This window comes from Pipistrellus hanaki (genome assembly GCF_964339955.1).
Source record: "Pipistrellus hanaki genome assembly, chromosome: 12".
NCBI classification, from domain to species: domain Eukaryota; kingdom Metazoa; phylum Chordata; class Mammalia; order Chiroptera; family Vespertilionidae; genus Pipistrellus; species Pipistrellus hanaki.
This window is the reverse complement of record NC_140514.1, coordinates 40,951,290-40,967,630: the sequence shown is the minus strand read 5'-3', so window position 1 is coordinate 40,967,630 and position 16,341 is coordinate 40,951,290. Positions and strand designations below refer to the sequence as shown.

General features: G+C 47.4%; 1 protein-coding gene and 1 long non-coding RNA gene across 11 annotated transcripts in view; both read right to left on the bottom strand.

The window, feature by feature from the left end:
• Positions 1–2,748, bottom strand: part of HK2 (hexokinase 2) — a 58,308-nt gene extending 55,560 nt beyond the window's left edge. The window contains exon 1 of the mRNA XM_084901360.1: positions 2,221–2,748. Within this exon, the coding sequence (XP_084757486.1) occupies positions 2,221–2,283 (63 nt within the window). The 5' untranslated portion in view covers positions 2,284–2,748. The remainder of the gene's footprint in view (positions 1–2,220) is intronic.
• LOC311631350 overlaps positions 1–16,341 on the bottom strand; it is a 741,950-nt gene that overhangs the window by 502,459 nt on the left and 223,150 nt on the right. The window lies entirely within an intron of this gene.

Below are 16,341 nucleotides of genomic sequence, written 5' to 3'. Positions count from 1 at the left end.
GGGCAATATGAAAAGATACTTCCACAAAATTCTCTCTGATTCTCTTCCTTCTTCCTATGGAATCAAATAGCTACTAGTATGCTCACCTAAGTCAGGAGGCAGAGTCTTAGGTTCTGACACCTGATGAGTTAAAGGCCTGACTCAACTCCGCCCCCATTGGTAATTTAGAGGAAATACACCCAGACACTTCACAGGCAGAAAGGAGAAAGCTAGCTGCCAGGGTAGAGAAGAGAAGCCTAGAAGAAGGACATTTTCTCATTTATCATCACAACTCCATAAAGTAGCCAAGGCTGCTGTTGTCATACTCATTTTCCAAAAAGAAATCGACAGTCCAAAGAGCCAAAGAGGTCCTGTGGTTTAAAAAAAAAAAAAAAAAAAAAAAGCATACACCCCAAAACAGAGATTAGAACTCATTCCCAGATACCCTGGCTAATTCTCTTTCCAAAGAGATGGCCCCCTCTTCCAGACCGGAGTGGTACAACTCCACAGTTCCCTAACTTCCTCCCTCTGGATTGGGGGGGGGGGGGGGGGCGCGGGGAGCGAATTTGTAAAAGAATTCAAATGTCCTGGGGTGATCGATATTTGCCCAACAAATATCGGCATGGAGGAAAGATACAACAGCTTTGTATTTTAGGACTTGCCAAGGGATCACAGTCTTCCAAGTGTTAACTCACTCCTTGGGCAGAGAAGCCCAACGTCGTTGCCAAGATCCTGCCGGCTCACAGACGTGTTCTTAAATAAACTGAACTAAAGTGCAGAGCAGGGCGACATCCCAGGAATGAGTTAGGGAGTGACAGCTGTAGATACGAAGAGTAAAAACTCAACTCAAACAGCCAACCTCTCTGCTCCGACTCCAGGCTGAGGCAGGCAAATGCCATGCTTTACTTGCGTGATCGTCTGCCACGGCTCTAAAGACACCCACCCACACGGCAGCCCACCATCTATCCTTTACTCTCAGGACCCCCAACATGGGAGTATGAGCAGGTTGCCCCACCCAAAGACAACGTCGAGAGATTTTTTTCCCCAAAAAATACGTTCCCACTAAAACGCAGAAACTTCAAGGAGGTCATTGAGCAATTCTCTGTCATTGCCTCACAGCACTAGACACCCCAACCCCAACCCCCAACCCCGCCCCAGTCCATCCCCTTCCCAAATCTAGCTGAAGCCCGTGGCCAGGAGAGCCAATCCTGAAATCCAGAGCATTTGAGAAACAATTCAACCCGGAGAGAGAGCCGCTGGGCCCGGACCAGCCCCACCCCCATCCCAACCCCAGACCCGGAGGCGCGCGGAGCTAGGCTCGCGGCCCGGGCAGAGGCGCTTTCTTATGTAAATGACCGCGCCGCAGACCGGGCTCGGGCTGGGCAGAGGGAAGTGAGGGCTGCTAGTTCCAGGGCCAATGGGGATCAGGAAAAAGCTGATTTTCGGAACAACCAAAATCTCAGGGAGACGGGCGCCGGGGGCAGCGGGTCCTCTCCGAATGTAAAACTTCCAGAAGTACCAAAAGTAACCTCCCAAGTCCGCCCCCCACTTGGAGGCGGGCCCAGGGGCCCCAGGCGGGGAGGTTCGGAGGCAGCTGGGGGGAGGTGATGCGCGCCCCACGCGGAGCCTCAGTTCCGGGCACCTCAGTTCCGGGGAGGGGGCGCGGCGGGCGGAGTTCCCCTGTCTCTTTACTATCTCTCTCTCGGGTCAGTCTCTCCCCGAGCCCACGTCTGCAGGGCCTTGTGGAAGCCCTAAAGGGAAGCACTCTTCCCCAAAACGCGGCCCTTTCGCGCGGGCAGCGTCCGGGCGAGCCCCACGCGGCAGCGGAGCCTGCTCCCCAAGCCACGATCCTCCCCACGTGCTCTCGCCGGAATTCAGGCAGCGAATGAGGGGCTCCTCCCACGTGGGCCCACCAATCTAAGACTACTGGCCAAGCGACCCGGCCCTCCAGAAAAAAAAAAAGAAAAGAAAAGCGGGAGCGCGCGCAGGGCGGCGGGGAGGAAGAGCGGAGCGCGCGCCAGCCCCCTGCCCAGCACACGCGCACCCGCCTGCCCGGGACTAGCGGACGTGGCTCCGGATGCCCAGGAGTTTCCCGGCCGCCGAGACGCCCCGAATCGGGGGGGAAGAGTGCCCCCGCAAGGTGAAGGAGAGTTTCCGCCGGGACCCGGGAGAGCGTGGCCGAGGGAACCACACAACTTTGCCGGAGGCGAGCCCAGCCGCCCCCGCCCCGCGCTTCCTTACCTTCTGCACTTGGTCATGGTTGAGCTCCGTGAAGAAGTAAGCGAGCAGATGCGAGGCGATCATTGTGCCACAGCCCGACGGCGCCGAGTTGGAGGGAAACCAAGCCTGGAGCGCTTGTGGGGAAGGAGGGCTGCGCGGTCAGACAGCTTTGGAGGGACGGGGCGCGGTGAATCCGAGCGGCCCGCCAAGAAGGCTCACAAGCGATGATGGCCCGCCGGCGGAAGGGTCTCCGGTCTCTAGGATCAGGTCTTGGGGAGTCACAACTGCTAAAAGACTTCCCCCAAAAAAGAATCACTCCCGGCGACGTGTCGAGTTGCACCGCTGTCAAGGCGCTAACTGCAGCCACAGGATCACGAAGGCTCAACTTGGGAAGAATCTCCACCCGGCTCCACGGGGTGATCGGACCTCTCTTGCTCTCGCCCGCGGATCTTCTGGGCTCGGTGACTCGGCGTTGCTGGCGGCGGCCCGGGAGTCCAGCGCTTAGAGTTTCGTGCAACAATGTGGCTTATTGAGGGGCTGCCGGCGCGCGGGCCGCCCAGTCAGTGACGCGGGCACGCCCATTGGCTGCGCGGGGAGGGTGTGCGCGCCCAGGACCGCCCACCGCCTCCGCTCAGCCAATGAGCGCGCAGAGCCCGTGGGCGCGGCCGCTCAGACACCCGAGCCTCCGAGCCAGAGGGGCGCGCCCGGGGTCGGGGGCGGGGCCGGCGGCCGGGATGCGACGTGTGGTCCGTGGCAAGAGGCTGGGCTGGAAAGGCGCCTGAACCGCCGCCAGGTCAGGCTCCACGATGGGTTGGGTTGGGGGGCGCGTGATCACAGACCTGGTGTGTGAGGCGACTGGAAAGACGGGTCACCCGACCAGCACACGCCCTAGGAGAGGGGAGAGAGATACAGTCTGGCATCTCCCAGTCATGTGAGGGGGCCCCCCTGGCAGGTCACGTTTCTGAAGCATCTTGGTTCTCACCTCTTGTGGCTCAACCATCCTCGCAACGCTGACGCAAAATGAGCCGCCGCCGCTGCTGCTTACTTTATTCCAGCCATCGCAAAACTAATGGGATGTGGCTTTTACTAGCCTCGTTTACAGGTGAGGAAACTGAGGCTCAGGGCCCTTAGAAGATAGACTTACTTGCCCTAAGGTCACGCTGATAATAAGTGGCGGGGGGGTGGGGGGGGGGAGGAAGGAACCCGTATGCGTCTGACTTGGAGACTCTATTCTTTCCCCAATTACCCCATCCTGACACTCTACCAGCCAGGAAAGTAGAAGGCAGGAGGAAACGAGCTTTTTCTGCAGCTGGGGGACTGATGCGTGGGTGAAACTGGGTGGGTGGCAAATGGGCAACCAAATAATCCTGGACACGTGTGGGTTGGGGTGGGGTGGCTTTTGGGTGCTAAGAGGAATGGAAGCCACAGCCACCACTGATGCCAGACTCCAAATTTATAAACACTGTGGAAGCTGGTATGAAATAATGGCTGCAGCAGACAAGAGATTGCTGCTTGTGGAGAATAGCAAGCCTGGGGTTGGAGAAGTAGATGAAAGTCTGCCATATTTTACTAGAAATTCACCCCTTTTCTCAACAACAGTGAAGTGCTATCTGTAATGTATATATCATACAAGTAATGAATGGTTGTTGTTGGGAAATAAGAATATACCAACAGGAAAAGCAAAAGCACCCATGATCCAGCCTCTCAGCAAAACGTCCTGAAAGCTAGGTCCCCTTGCCAGCTACACATTCTCAGCCCTCCTTCTCTGCACTCCAGTCAGGCTTGGGTCCTAAACTGCTTCTGTCACAATCACCATAATGACCTACAGGTCATCAGATCCTGGGTCCCCATCACTTTTCTTCCCTTGCCTTGCTGCACCTCTCAGGGATGTCAGGCACAATGGACACACCTTCCTCTATGGGAGCCTGGGAAGCTCCGCCCTCCTGCTTTCCCTCTAACCTCAGCCTCCAGGCAACTCAGCCCTGGTTTTTTTCTACTAGTAAGGAGGGCTGTCCTCCTCCCTCTTCCCCGATCTGGTTACATTCTCCCCTGGTATTCCCTCCCAGCCCCATGACTGTTATATCATCTACACGCCGGTGACTCACACCGTGAATCCACAGTGAGGACCTCTCCCAGAACTCCAGACATATTTCTCCAGCTACCGTGTGTCATGGCCACTGAAGTGACTGGCTTCTCACACTGAGCATGTCCAAAGATGAAGTCAACCCTTCTTCCCAAAACTGTTTTCCCAGTTGTCTCACCAAATGGCATCACCATCCACCCTAAGCCATCCTTGTTCCTTCCTGCCATCCACCCTCATAGCTAGTCATTCCATCAGCAAACAGTCAGTGTGACCCGTAAAGTGGAGCCTGTAACTGACCACTTTCTCTGTGTCCTGGGACACGTCCTAGTCAAGCCACCGACAACTCAGCCAGAGCCAATGACACACCATCCTACCTTGCCCCTTACCTCTATTCATACCTATCTCTACTCTGACCCCTATCGGCTCTCCTTCACTGAGAAGCCAAAGTGGCCTGTTTAATATATAAACATATATATATATATATATATATATATATATATATATATATATATATATATATGGCTCAAAGCCACTTTTAATGGCTTCCAATCTTAGATGAAAATTCAAATCTCTGACAAGGACCACTAAGACTATATAGACTTCCTCCATGTGGATGGGGGAGGGAGGGAGGGAGAGTGGAGGGTCAAAGACCAGAAAGAAAGCAGCCAAAGCTGTGGGAGAGAACCTGAATCATGGGGGGGGGAGGGGGGGGAGCCAGGGCATGAGGTATGGGTTTAGACATTTTTTAATGTGTTTTATTTCAGAGAAGAGGGGATAGGAAGAGATAGAAACATCAATAATGAGAGAGAATCATTGATTTGCTGCCTCCTGCATGGCCCCTACATGAGATCAAGCCCAAAACCCGGGTATGTGCCCTTGACTGGAATCGAACCCAGGACCTTTCAGTCCACAGGTGGACGCTCTAACCAATGGGACAAACCAGCTAGGGTGTGGGTTTAGATGTTTTAAAGTCTGAGGTAGAATTGATGGCTGTGGTTAGGCGTGGTGGATGAAGAGGATTCCAGTTCCCTAATACACTTAGAAACCCAATAGGCCTGAGCTACAAAACCTGCTGGCCCCAGGCAGGTGGGACCAAACCCAGTGAGTCATATCAGCTATAATCCCTTCTCCACACACTAATTTTAATTGTCTTCTCCACTCCCCTCTCTGGTCCCATTTTATGTGGACCAAATAATAATCACAAAATACTTTAAGAGCATATTATCTCTTACAATGTTCCCAAGCCTGGGAGGTGGTTGGGATAGGTTTATTTCAACCTCAATTTATACATGACAAACTAAGGTTAGTTACTCACAAAAGGCTGAGGCTTTTGTCTTCAAATTTTCTGGCTCTAAACTTCATGCTCAGTGTTTATTGTATATTGATTCTCAGATATCTCTCTCTCTCTCTCTCTCTCTCTCTCTCTCTCTCTCTCTCTCTCTCTCTCTCTCTCTCTCTCCTTCCCCTCCCTCTCTCATTGAAGAGTGATGAGACAGCCATGTAATTTAGATTCCATAGCCCCAAGAGAGAAATCAATCAGCAAATGCTCATTAAATAAACCTTTACAATGTTTACACAGTCTGCTCAGTGCTGTGAGAAAAGCAAAAGAAACACAAGATGTGGTCCTGGCTCCTCAGGGATTATCTCTTTAATCAGAGATATAAAATCCATACATGAAACAGCGATTACAGAATGGAAAAGTCTACCATCGAGAGCCAAATGTGTGTGTTTCTTTATAGGTGATGGAGTTTTGGGGGAGGAAAAGACGAGCCCCAGCCAAAGGTGGTCTGATGGATACAAATGCCAATAGGGTCTGGCCTCACATAGGACTGACCCGAGCCCGGCTTAGGCTTCAGGGAGCTGTTCTGGAAGGTGTTTCTTTACTAAAAGACCATCAGCTGCCATGTATTCCTTTTTCTAATTAGGATTTATCAAGTTTGCAGCGTCTTATATGTGTGGAATTATGTAGAGACTTAAAGAGTGGGGGTGGGCCTGCCCTAAGTGTAAATACATAGGACTCCTCACATCATGTTGTCTTTAAGATTGGGTCCTAATTATCTGCATGGTTCAATTATAATGTATGAATTTGAAAGATTGGGAAAGAAAGGCATTGAAAAGTAGTTTAAATCGAAAAATGGAAGCCTTGGGATATACATCAACCTCATTTTATCAGTTACATGTGAAGACAGAACCCACTCAAGCTACTTTAAGCAGAAAGGGAGTGGACAGAGAATAGTTGTGCCTTTTAGGACCTTCAGGAGAGCCAGAGAACCAGGCTCAGAGGAGAACCATCCAAGAGTGATGTCCACGTCATACCACTGAACTCCACTAGTGGAAATGCGAGTGCTATGGCCACTGGGCTCAGGCATCTCCGCCCACACCACTGATGCTGGGCACAGGATTTTAAACTAGGAGCCCGGACATGCCACAGCTAACTTTGACAAATATATTTTTATTGATTTCAGATAGGATGGGACAGAGAGAGATAGAAACATCAATGATAAGAGAGAATCATTGACTAGCTACCGCCTGCATGCCCCACACTGGGGATCAGCCTGCAACCCGTGTATATGCCCTGACTGGGAATCGAACTGTGACCTCCTGGCTCATAGGTCGATACCCAACCAACTGAGCCATACCAGCCAGGACAGCACCTCCTTCTTTATGGTATTTGCTTCCAAATTGACATCTTACAGCTAGTCGCCACACCCAGTAGTCACTGAATATGCTGCATCAGAAAATTTAAAGTGCCCTTCAACAAATTGGCTTCTTAAAATTACAAAATATATCAAAAATATTAAAATATAGCACATCTGTTCTCAATGGGAGGTATATTGGGGAGGGAGTAGTCAATAGGCTAAATGATGTAGTCGGTGTCACAGTAAATGAGGAAAAGGCCACTGTGAAATACTCCGATGCCATTCCAAATCTTGAAGGATATCATGTTTCAGCCTGTCACTCTGATGGCCACGGGGACATGTATTCCCCCAAATAGTTTGCTTGAGAAGAGCATGGTGGCATGCTGAGGCTGGCATGGGAACACTGTGTGGTCTTGGGCCTTCCTGAGACCCCATTTTCTCTTCTGCAAAGTGGAAATCATGATATGGACTAGGCAACGCCTTTAGTTTAGAGCCTGGTACGTAGTAGACCGACCCTGACTGCCAGTTTCCTAAATGCATCATTCATAATATCAAGTCTTCCATGCAAAAAGAACTCAGTCATTAAGGAAAAATGTCAGATGTCAGGAATAGCAAATGCAGAATCTCAAGAACATGGAAGAGATAGGTTTGTTCTAATGGCCTGTGATGCTCTTGTCTAGAGAGATGATTTCAGGAGGATGGCAGGAGGAAGGTTAGGCAGGTTGGCAGGGAAGGTACAGCCAAAAGAAGAGTAACAGAATCCCATCGGCACTCAAAGACACAGCACCTGGACTGGATGCAACATGGAGGGCAGTTTGGTGAGGACTGAGACGAATCCTGGGGCAGGATGTCGAAGTCTCTACTAGACTTATGGTAGAAGGACAGAGAAGTGAAAGAAGTGAGAAAAGTAAGAGATGGCCCAAACAAGACAGGATAAATGATTGAGTGTGAGGGATGGGACAGAAAAGGCTCCGGAACTAGTGGTTCTCACCCTTGGCTGTTCTAGAATCAGCTGGAGAGCTTTTACAAATCCTGATTCCATATAAACAATCAAGAAATTTGATTTCTTCTATTGTAATAGTGAACAAAAAGACAAAATGTCTAGGAATTTAAAGGTACAAGGAACTCAGATGACAAGTAAAGAGGCTTAACATTGCTTCACTGGATTTCATTTCCTCTTAGTTGTAAATACAATCCAACTAAAAATAATGTGTTAAAAATGGCTGATTCTAACATTCATACAAAAAAAGTAAAGAAGACTGTCACCCAAAATTTTGCAAACCAAGGAAAAAAACTGTTCATTTGCTAAGAAAGACTAAAATCACAAATGTCATAAATGACCCATAAAAAGGTTTCTATTAATCAAAGTCAAAAGACAACCTAGACAAAAACATATATCAGATACAAAAGGCTCATTTTTCTACTAGATAAAGAGCTTCTTCAAATTAATAAGAAAGAGAAATCAAGAACCCTTTGGTAAAGGATACAGAAAGTTCACAGAAAAAGAACAAATAGTTGTTTGATGTATGAAAAGATGATTAACATCACTCAGAATAGTAAAAATGAAGATTTTAACTATACCATGTTTTACTCAGCAGCTTGGCAAAAATCTATATATGTAAAAGCCTGAGTGGCCATTATACCAAATGACTGGAATAACCAGTTGACCAGTCACTATGATGCACACTGACCACCAGGGGGAAGACACTCAACACAGGAGCTGCCCCCTGGTCATCAGTGCACTCCCACAGCCAGTGCACCTCCCCCACCCCTCCCCCAGGCTGGTCCCTTCCCTCAACTGGCAGGCCCCAGCCAGCAGGCTCCAATTTGGACTGGGCAAGATGGCCCTGATTGGCCCTGATCACCCACCAGTCCTAAGGACCCAATCAGTGCACAAGTTCATGCACCAGGCCTCTAGTCAAATAATAATAATACACCGACAGCTGATACAACTAAATAAAAGGAAGATGAATGACCCAATTAAGAAATGGGCAATGGACCTAAATAGAATATTTTCAAAAGAAGACAGAAGGAAGGCCAAAAGGCACATGAAAACATGCTCAAAGTCACTAATTATACGAGAGATGCAAATCAAAACAACAATGCGGTACCATCTCACACCTGTCAGAATGGCCAACATCAACAAATCCACAAAAGACAAGTGTTGGCGAGGTTGTGGAGAAAAAGGAACCCTCGTGCACTGCTGGTGGGAATGCAGACTGGTGCAACCACTGTGGAGAACAGTGTGGAGTTTCCTCAAAAAACTGAAAATGGAACTCCCATTTGACCCAGTAATCCCACTCCTAGGAATATATCCCAAGAAACTAGAAACACCAATCAGAAAGGATATATGCACCCCTATGTTCATAGCAGCACAATCTACAATAGCCAGAATTTGGAAACAGCCTAGGTGCCCGTCAGCAGATGATTGGATCCAAAAACTATGGTACATCTACACAGTGGAATACTATGCTGCCATAAAAAAGAAGGAATTCTCATCATTTGCAGCAACCTGGATGGAATTGGAGAACATCATGCTGAGTGAAATAAGCCAATCAATGAAAGAGAAACACCACATGACCCCACTCATTTGTGGATAATAAAGATCATTATAAACTGATGAACCAAAAGATAGATATAGAGACAGTAAAGCAACAAGCAGATTGTCAAATTACAGCGGGGAGGGGAGGAGGATCTGGGGGAGATAATAGATCAACCGAAGGACTTGTATACATGCATATAAGTACAACCAATGGACATAAAACTCTGGGGAGGGAGGGGATATGTGGGAGGGAGAGAGGGGGGCAAAAAAAATCAATGAAATATGTAAAAATAAAAAAATAAATAAATGAAAAAATAAATAATAATACACCTTACTTTCCTGGAGGAAGAGAGATTCTCTCTCCCAACATGTTGTTGATGGGAGAACATGGCCTCCATGAGATCAATTAGACACTCTCCATCAATTACAAGTGCACCTGCCTGTTGACCCTGAGATCTCATTTTTCTTATTAGTATACTGACATATGCTGTGCCAGGTTATTCACTAGGGCGTTGTTTGCCATAGCAAGGCTGAAAACAACCTAAATCCTATCATTTGGGGATGGGTTAAGTAGGGGAAAGCACATCCATACAATGGAATAACTTAACTGCATATTTTTTAAAGCTCTGTAAATATTAGTAAGGAATGATCTCCCAGATACAGTTAAGTCAAAAGCACGAGATATTGAAGAGTATGCATATACAGTCATCATAGGTCGATACCCAACCAACTGAGCCATACCAGCCAGGACAGCACCTCTTTACGGTACGTATTTGCTTCCAAATTGACATCTTACATCTGGTTGTCACACCCAATAGTCACTGAATATGCTGCATCAGAAAATTTAAAGTGTATAAAAGGAAACTGAAGATAAGACAAGCATATACCTGTGTATAGTCATAAACTTTCCTCTAAGCAGAGGACTGGGTGACTGGAGTCAGGCATGGGGGAGAAACTTGGTCCTATAGTCTTTTTTTCCAGGTGCAAGTATCAGTGAGTCACACACAAAAATGAAATAAAATTAAGAAAAGCGCCTACTCATGTAAAGACAACACAATAAATTGGAAAGGACATAGGGTTAGACACCTGAATCCACCAATAAATTGGAAAGGACATAGGATTAGACACCTGAATTCACCAAAAATTTCAGTTAAAAAACGATGATGCCCAGGGCACACTCCAGTCCAATTACATCAGTGTGTCTGGGGTGGACCTAAGAGTCAGTTCTTGTTAAAGCTTCCTGATGACTCTAATGTGCATCCAATGGTAAAAACCGCAGCCGTAGTGTGACTCTGGGTGTTTTGGCTTCAGTCTCGGGGCTTAACCTGTGTCAGTCTTAGCATCTAAATCTGACTTCCTCGGGCTAAGCACCAGCTTAATCCCCTTGCATTTGTCTGATTTTTTTTTTCCTGTTCCTGACTCAGCAGCATCTGGTCCTTATCTTTGTAGTGGCCTCCTCCCTCCCCTCTCCAACAGCAGCAGCTGTTTTTATGAACTTGCCAAAAAGCCAACTAAACTTCCTAACCGCCTGTCACTCCAACACTTCGATGATGGGAATGTGTTACGGTACTTATACGAAAGAAGGCACTTGTCCCAGCAGAAATGACTGAAGGCCCTGTCTCTCTGTGCCACTCTCTCCTGATGACTTCAGTTCAGATGGTTTCAGGTGCCAGGAGTGGAACAATCCAGCTCCAGCAATAAAGGTATTTGTTGTTTCAAATGAAAAGCTTCCTGCGGTGGGCCAGGCTGCAGGCTGGGTGAGTCAGGGCTCTAGCCCTTCTTTCCTGAGCATCTCCTGGCCCTGCCTTGCTCCTGAGTCAGCTTCTTCTTTGTGCTGACAGTGAAATGGCTGCAACATGTCTAGATTTCATCCACAAAGTACAAGATCCAGAGAAAGGAAAAGACATTGTTGCCTCCTCGGTCTCTCCCTTATCAGGAAAATATATTTTCTAAAACTCCTCAACAGCCTTCTTTCCCCTGGATCTTATTGGCCAAATTGTCATATGCCCATTCTAGCACAGTTATCTAGAAAGAAGAATGGGATTATCATAGCTGGTTACACTGTGATTCTCAGCGGGGGTGATTTTGCCTCTCAGGAGATGTTTGACAATTTCTAGAGACAGTTTCAACTGGAATCAGGGGTTGCTGCTGGCAGAGATGTGACGCACATCCCGTAATGCATAAGACACCTCCAAACAAAGAATTTTCCAGCCCAAAATGTTGAGTGTCAAGATGGAGACATCCTGGCTTAGATTAGTCAGGACCCACACCTAGATTTGAGATCATTTGGTAAATCCTAAACAATATCAGGGTGTGTTTTTTTAGGGAGAAGAAGAAATGACAGCCAACAATGTCCCCTATATTACTGTATCATAGGTGCGGGGGTCTAGCATCCAGATGGGGAAGTTAAAAATTGGTCTAACCCAGCCCATGTGACTCAGTAGTTGAGCATTGAACCAGGAAGTCACTGGTTCGATTCCTGGTCAGGACATACACCCAGGTTCTGGGTTTGAGTACTGGCAGTGAGAAAGGGGGACATGCAGGAGGCAGTCAATCAATGTAAATTTTTCTCTCATTGATGTTTCTATGTCTCTTTCCCTCTCCATTCTTCTCTCTCTAAAAATCAATAAAAAATGTTTTTAAAAAAATTATGGTTTAACCCAAAAATAAAAAAATTATGGTCTAATCCAATAGATTACATGGATCTATAATCCCAGGACTCAATAAGACTAACATTTTTTTTTAAATATATTTTATTGATTTTGTACAGAGAGGAAGGGAGAGAGATAGAGAGCCAGAAACATCGATGAGAGAGAGTCATCGGATCAGTTGCTTCTTGCACACCCCCTACTGGGGATATGCCCGCAACCAAGGTACATGCCCTTGACCGGAATCGAACCCAGGTCCCTTCAGTCCCCAAGCCCACGCTCTATCCATTGAGCCAAACCGGTCTCGGCTAACATTTTTATTTAATATTTATATTTTTGCATAACTAGAAGGCTGGCATTCAAAATGACCATAGGACACACATTCATTGGTCAGCCAAGAGCATAACAAATTTGCTTTCTCTCTCTCTCTCTCTGTCTCTCTCTCTCTCTCTTTCAAGAGAGAGAGAGAGAGATTTTACTATTGTTAGGATTTTAGCCATTAGGGAAAATGTGAACTTTTCTGCTCCCACTTGCAACATTGGTGCATATTTCCAGGAGACGTGGGAGTTCAAGGAGTCAAGATTTAAGTATCAGCTGAAACATCCAGTTCTTTGTTTCTTGCTAATATGCTGATACAGTTATTTATTTAATATCTCTTTGACCCATACACAAAACCATTCATTACAAATACCAACTTTTACTGCAAAGTACAGGGTTGACATGCCATCCTAGGAATTGTGTACCTGTGTAGATTTCTGGTTACCAGGCCTCTGAAAATACCTTAAAAACATGCCCCACGGGACAGGCACAGACTTTGGTGTCATCAGGACTCAGCCTCCCTCCTCCTGTGAATGGCAGCTGGTTTCCATGCCAGTATGACCCTGTCCCAGAGTTCTGTTCCAAAACTTAAATTAGGGTTAATTCATTCTATGGCTCATATCCTTATATGTTATGGTTATGACCTGTGGTAATAATTAGTTCTCACCACTCAACATTTATAGTTTTTCCTCTAAGTTCGTGTATGATTACATAACTCTGTCCTTTAAATTTAGATGTGACTTGCTTTGGTCAATGAAAACTCCAGCAAGTGTACACAAAATGTTGGGCTTTGACCACATGAAAGCACAGACACAGAGCTTCTGTCAGCCTGTAGTGGACAAATAGTATAAGCAAGAAAAACCTTTGTAGCTTTAAGCTACTGAGATTTAAGGTCATTTACTGCAGTAATATACCTGACAATTCCCAACATGCTGGCTTCCCTCCAATCTTTTGTTTCTCCCTACTTCTTCTCCCTGTGTTGCCCCAAGTTTGCTCTCCTCCATCTAGTTTTGGACTTCTCTTCACATCCCAATATCTACAGTGTGCTTTCTGGAGCCCCAATTTTGAGCCCAAGAATTCCCCCTGCATCCTCAGCTTCTCCACAGAACCTGGCCTGCATTCCTGGGTCTTACCTACCTCTCCTCCAGAGGTTTCTCCTCCCACAAAGTCCACCCTGAGTGTTGGGAGGTGAGATTGGTATTTCCAGATCAATGCTGCTTCTGCCCCTGAGTATGAGTCCTTTAAGACTCATGACCTCTCCCTCGCTGGTTTGGCTCCACCTGTGGCCTGAAGGGTCCCGGGTTCAAAGATACATGCCTAGGTTGTTGGCTCAATCTCCAGTAGCGGCCATGCAGAAGGCAACTTATCAATGATTCTCATCATTGATGTTTCCCTCTCTCTCTCTCTCTCTCTCTCTCTCTCTCTCTCTCTCTCTCTCTCTCTGAAATCAATAAAAATGTATTAAAATTAAAAAAAAAAAGACTCACAACCTCCAGCTGGATCACTCCCGTTCTTTTCTCATTTTACTGATATCTGGTCACATCTTCTCTTTCACTGCGCCCTTGGGCACCTGGATCATAGTTCCCTCTCTTCTGCAAGTCCTGCCAAATCCAGGTTGACTTCAGTGACCTATGGACAGCTATCAAACACCCTGGCCTTATAGCTTCTTGACCTTTCCAAACCCAAATGACCTTCACCCTCTTTGTATTCTGGTCACTCTCTCCGAGGCTATATCCTAAACCCTGCCACACCACTCAGAACTGCTTCCCTTCTGTAGTCAAAGCTGTGATGACCACTGTGGAGAGACAATGCGAAGACTGAGTAGGTTGAGCTACCCTGGATCCTAAGCAACTTTCCACTTCCCAGAGTGCATATGTCAGAGAGCAGAGGTTCTCAAATTTTAATGATTTATTGTAATCAGGAATCTTGTTAAAAGACAGACTCTAGTTAAGTAGGTCTGGAGTGTCCTGGCCAGTTTGGCTCAGAGGATAAAGCATTGCCCTGCGGAATGCAGAGTCCCAGGTTCTATTCCCACTGAGGGCACATGCCTGGGTTGTAGGCTCAATCCCCCATAGCGGGTGTTCAGGAGGCAGCCAATTGATGACTCTCTCATCATTGATGTTTCTCATCATTGATGTTTCTATCTCTCCCTCTCCCTTCCTCTCTGAAATCAATGGAAAAAATATATATTTTTAAGGTAGATCTGAAGTGAGACCTGAGACTCTGCATTTCTAACAAGCTCCGAGGTGATGGCCATACCTCTAATCCATGGACCTTATTTTGAATGGTAAGGAACTAAGTGTCCATGAAACCCTAGCTGCCCTGTGCTTTTTGTTCGTCCTATGAGAAGAGCCCATCGCTACCTCTTTAAGTGCTAATCAGTCCCCATGGAACCTGCCCAACAACTAGAGACCTAGCCCAAGGAGTCCAGTGAACTGTGGGTTCTGCATGGCCTCTTACATTTTGACCTTTAATTTTTGAAAGGGCCTCAGATAGGAATTGCTATTCTTCAATGCATAGCACAATGTCATTCACCCATGAAAGTTCCCTCTGTTTGTACTTTATTTCTTTTCATTTTCATTTTCTTAAACCATTCAACCCTGACTCCTGAAACTTTTTCCTCTCCAGCCCTTGTCATAGGCCAGCACTATAATACAGTTGATATAAGTTCTTAAATATGCAGGTTTTCACCCTTATAAAATGAGTTTTGTACGCTTATGTTTTTAAATTACATAAGTGATGTGCAATTTTAAAAAAAGCATGAGTCCTACCTATGTGGGTCCTTCCTTGTGGCTTCTCCTACAAGGTGGCTAGGATTCTTCTTTCTCTCTCTCTCTCTCTCTCTCTCTCTCTCTCTCTCTCTCTCTCACACACACACACACACACACACACACACACACATATATGTCCTATCTAATATTATAAAAGAGAAACATGCAAATTGACTATACCTTCGCTATGCCCATGCCCACCAGCCAATCAGGGTGAGTATGCAAATTAACCTAACCAAGATGGCGGTTAATTTGCATATATAGGCCAGAGCCAAGACTGAAGACAGTGTAGGAAGAAGCCAAGTGCTGCAGAAGGGAGCGAAGCTGCAGAGAAACAAGCAAGCAGGGAAGTGGAGAAGGAAGGGAAGCAGGCGGGGAGGTGGAGAAGGGAGGGAAGCAGATGGGCCAGGGGAGAAGGGAGGGAAACAGGTGGGGTGGTGACCACAGCAGGAAAGCCTATTGCAGGAATCTTCTTGCAATGGGCCTCTAGTGTGTGTGTGTGTGTGTGTGTGTGTGTGTGTGTATTTGTGCATGAAATTCATGCATGGGGGAGGGGTGTGTCCCTCAGCCCAGCCTGCACCCTCTCCAATCTGGAACCCTTGAAGGATGTCCAACTGCCCGTTAGGCCCAATCTCGGTAGGACATCCCTCTCAAAATCCAGGACTGCTGGCTCCCAACTACTCTCCTGTCTCTGCCTGATTGCCCCAAACCGCTTCTGCCTGCCAGCCTAATCACTCCCTAACCACTCCCCTGCCAGCTTGATTGACACCTAATTGCTCCCGGCCAGCCCGATTGCCCCTAACTGCACTCCCCTGCCAGTATGGTCACCCCTAACTGTCCTCTTCTGCAGGCCTGGTCGCCTCCAACTGCCCTCCATTGCAGGCCTGGTCTCTTCCAACTGCCCTCCTCTGCTGGCCCAGTCACCCCTAACTGTCCTCCCCTGCCGGCCTGGTCCCCTCCCAACTGCTCTCCTCTGCCAGCCCAGTCACTCCTAACTGCTCTCCCTGCTTGCCTGATCACCCACAACTGCCCTCTCCTATAGGCCCAGTCCCCACTAACTGCTCTATCCAGCAGGTCTGATTCCCCCCAACTGCACTCCCCTGTAGGCCTAGGTCACCCCCCCAACTGCCCTCTCTACTGG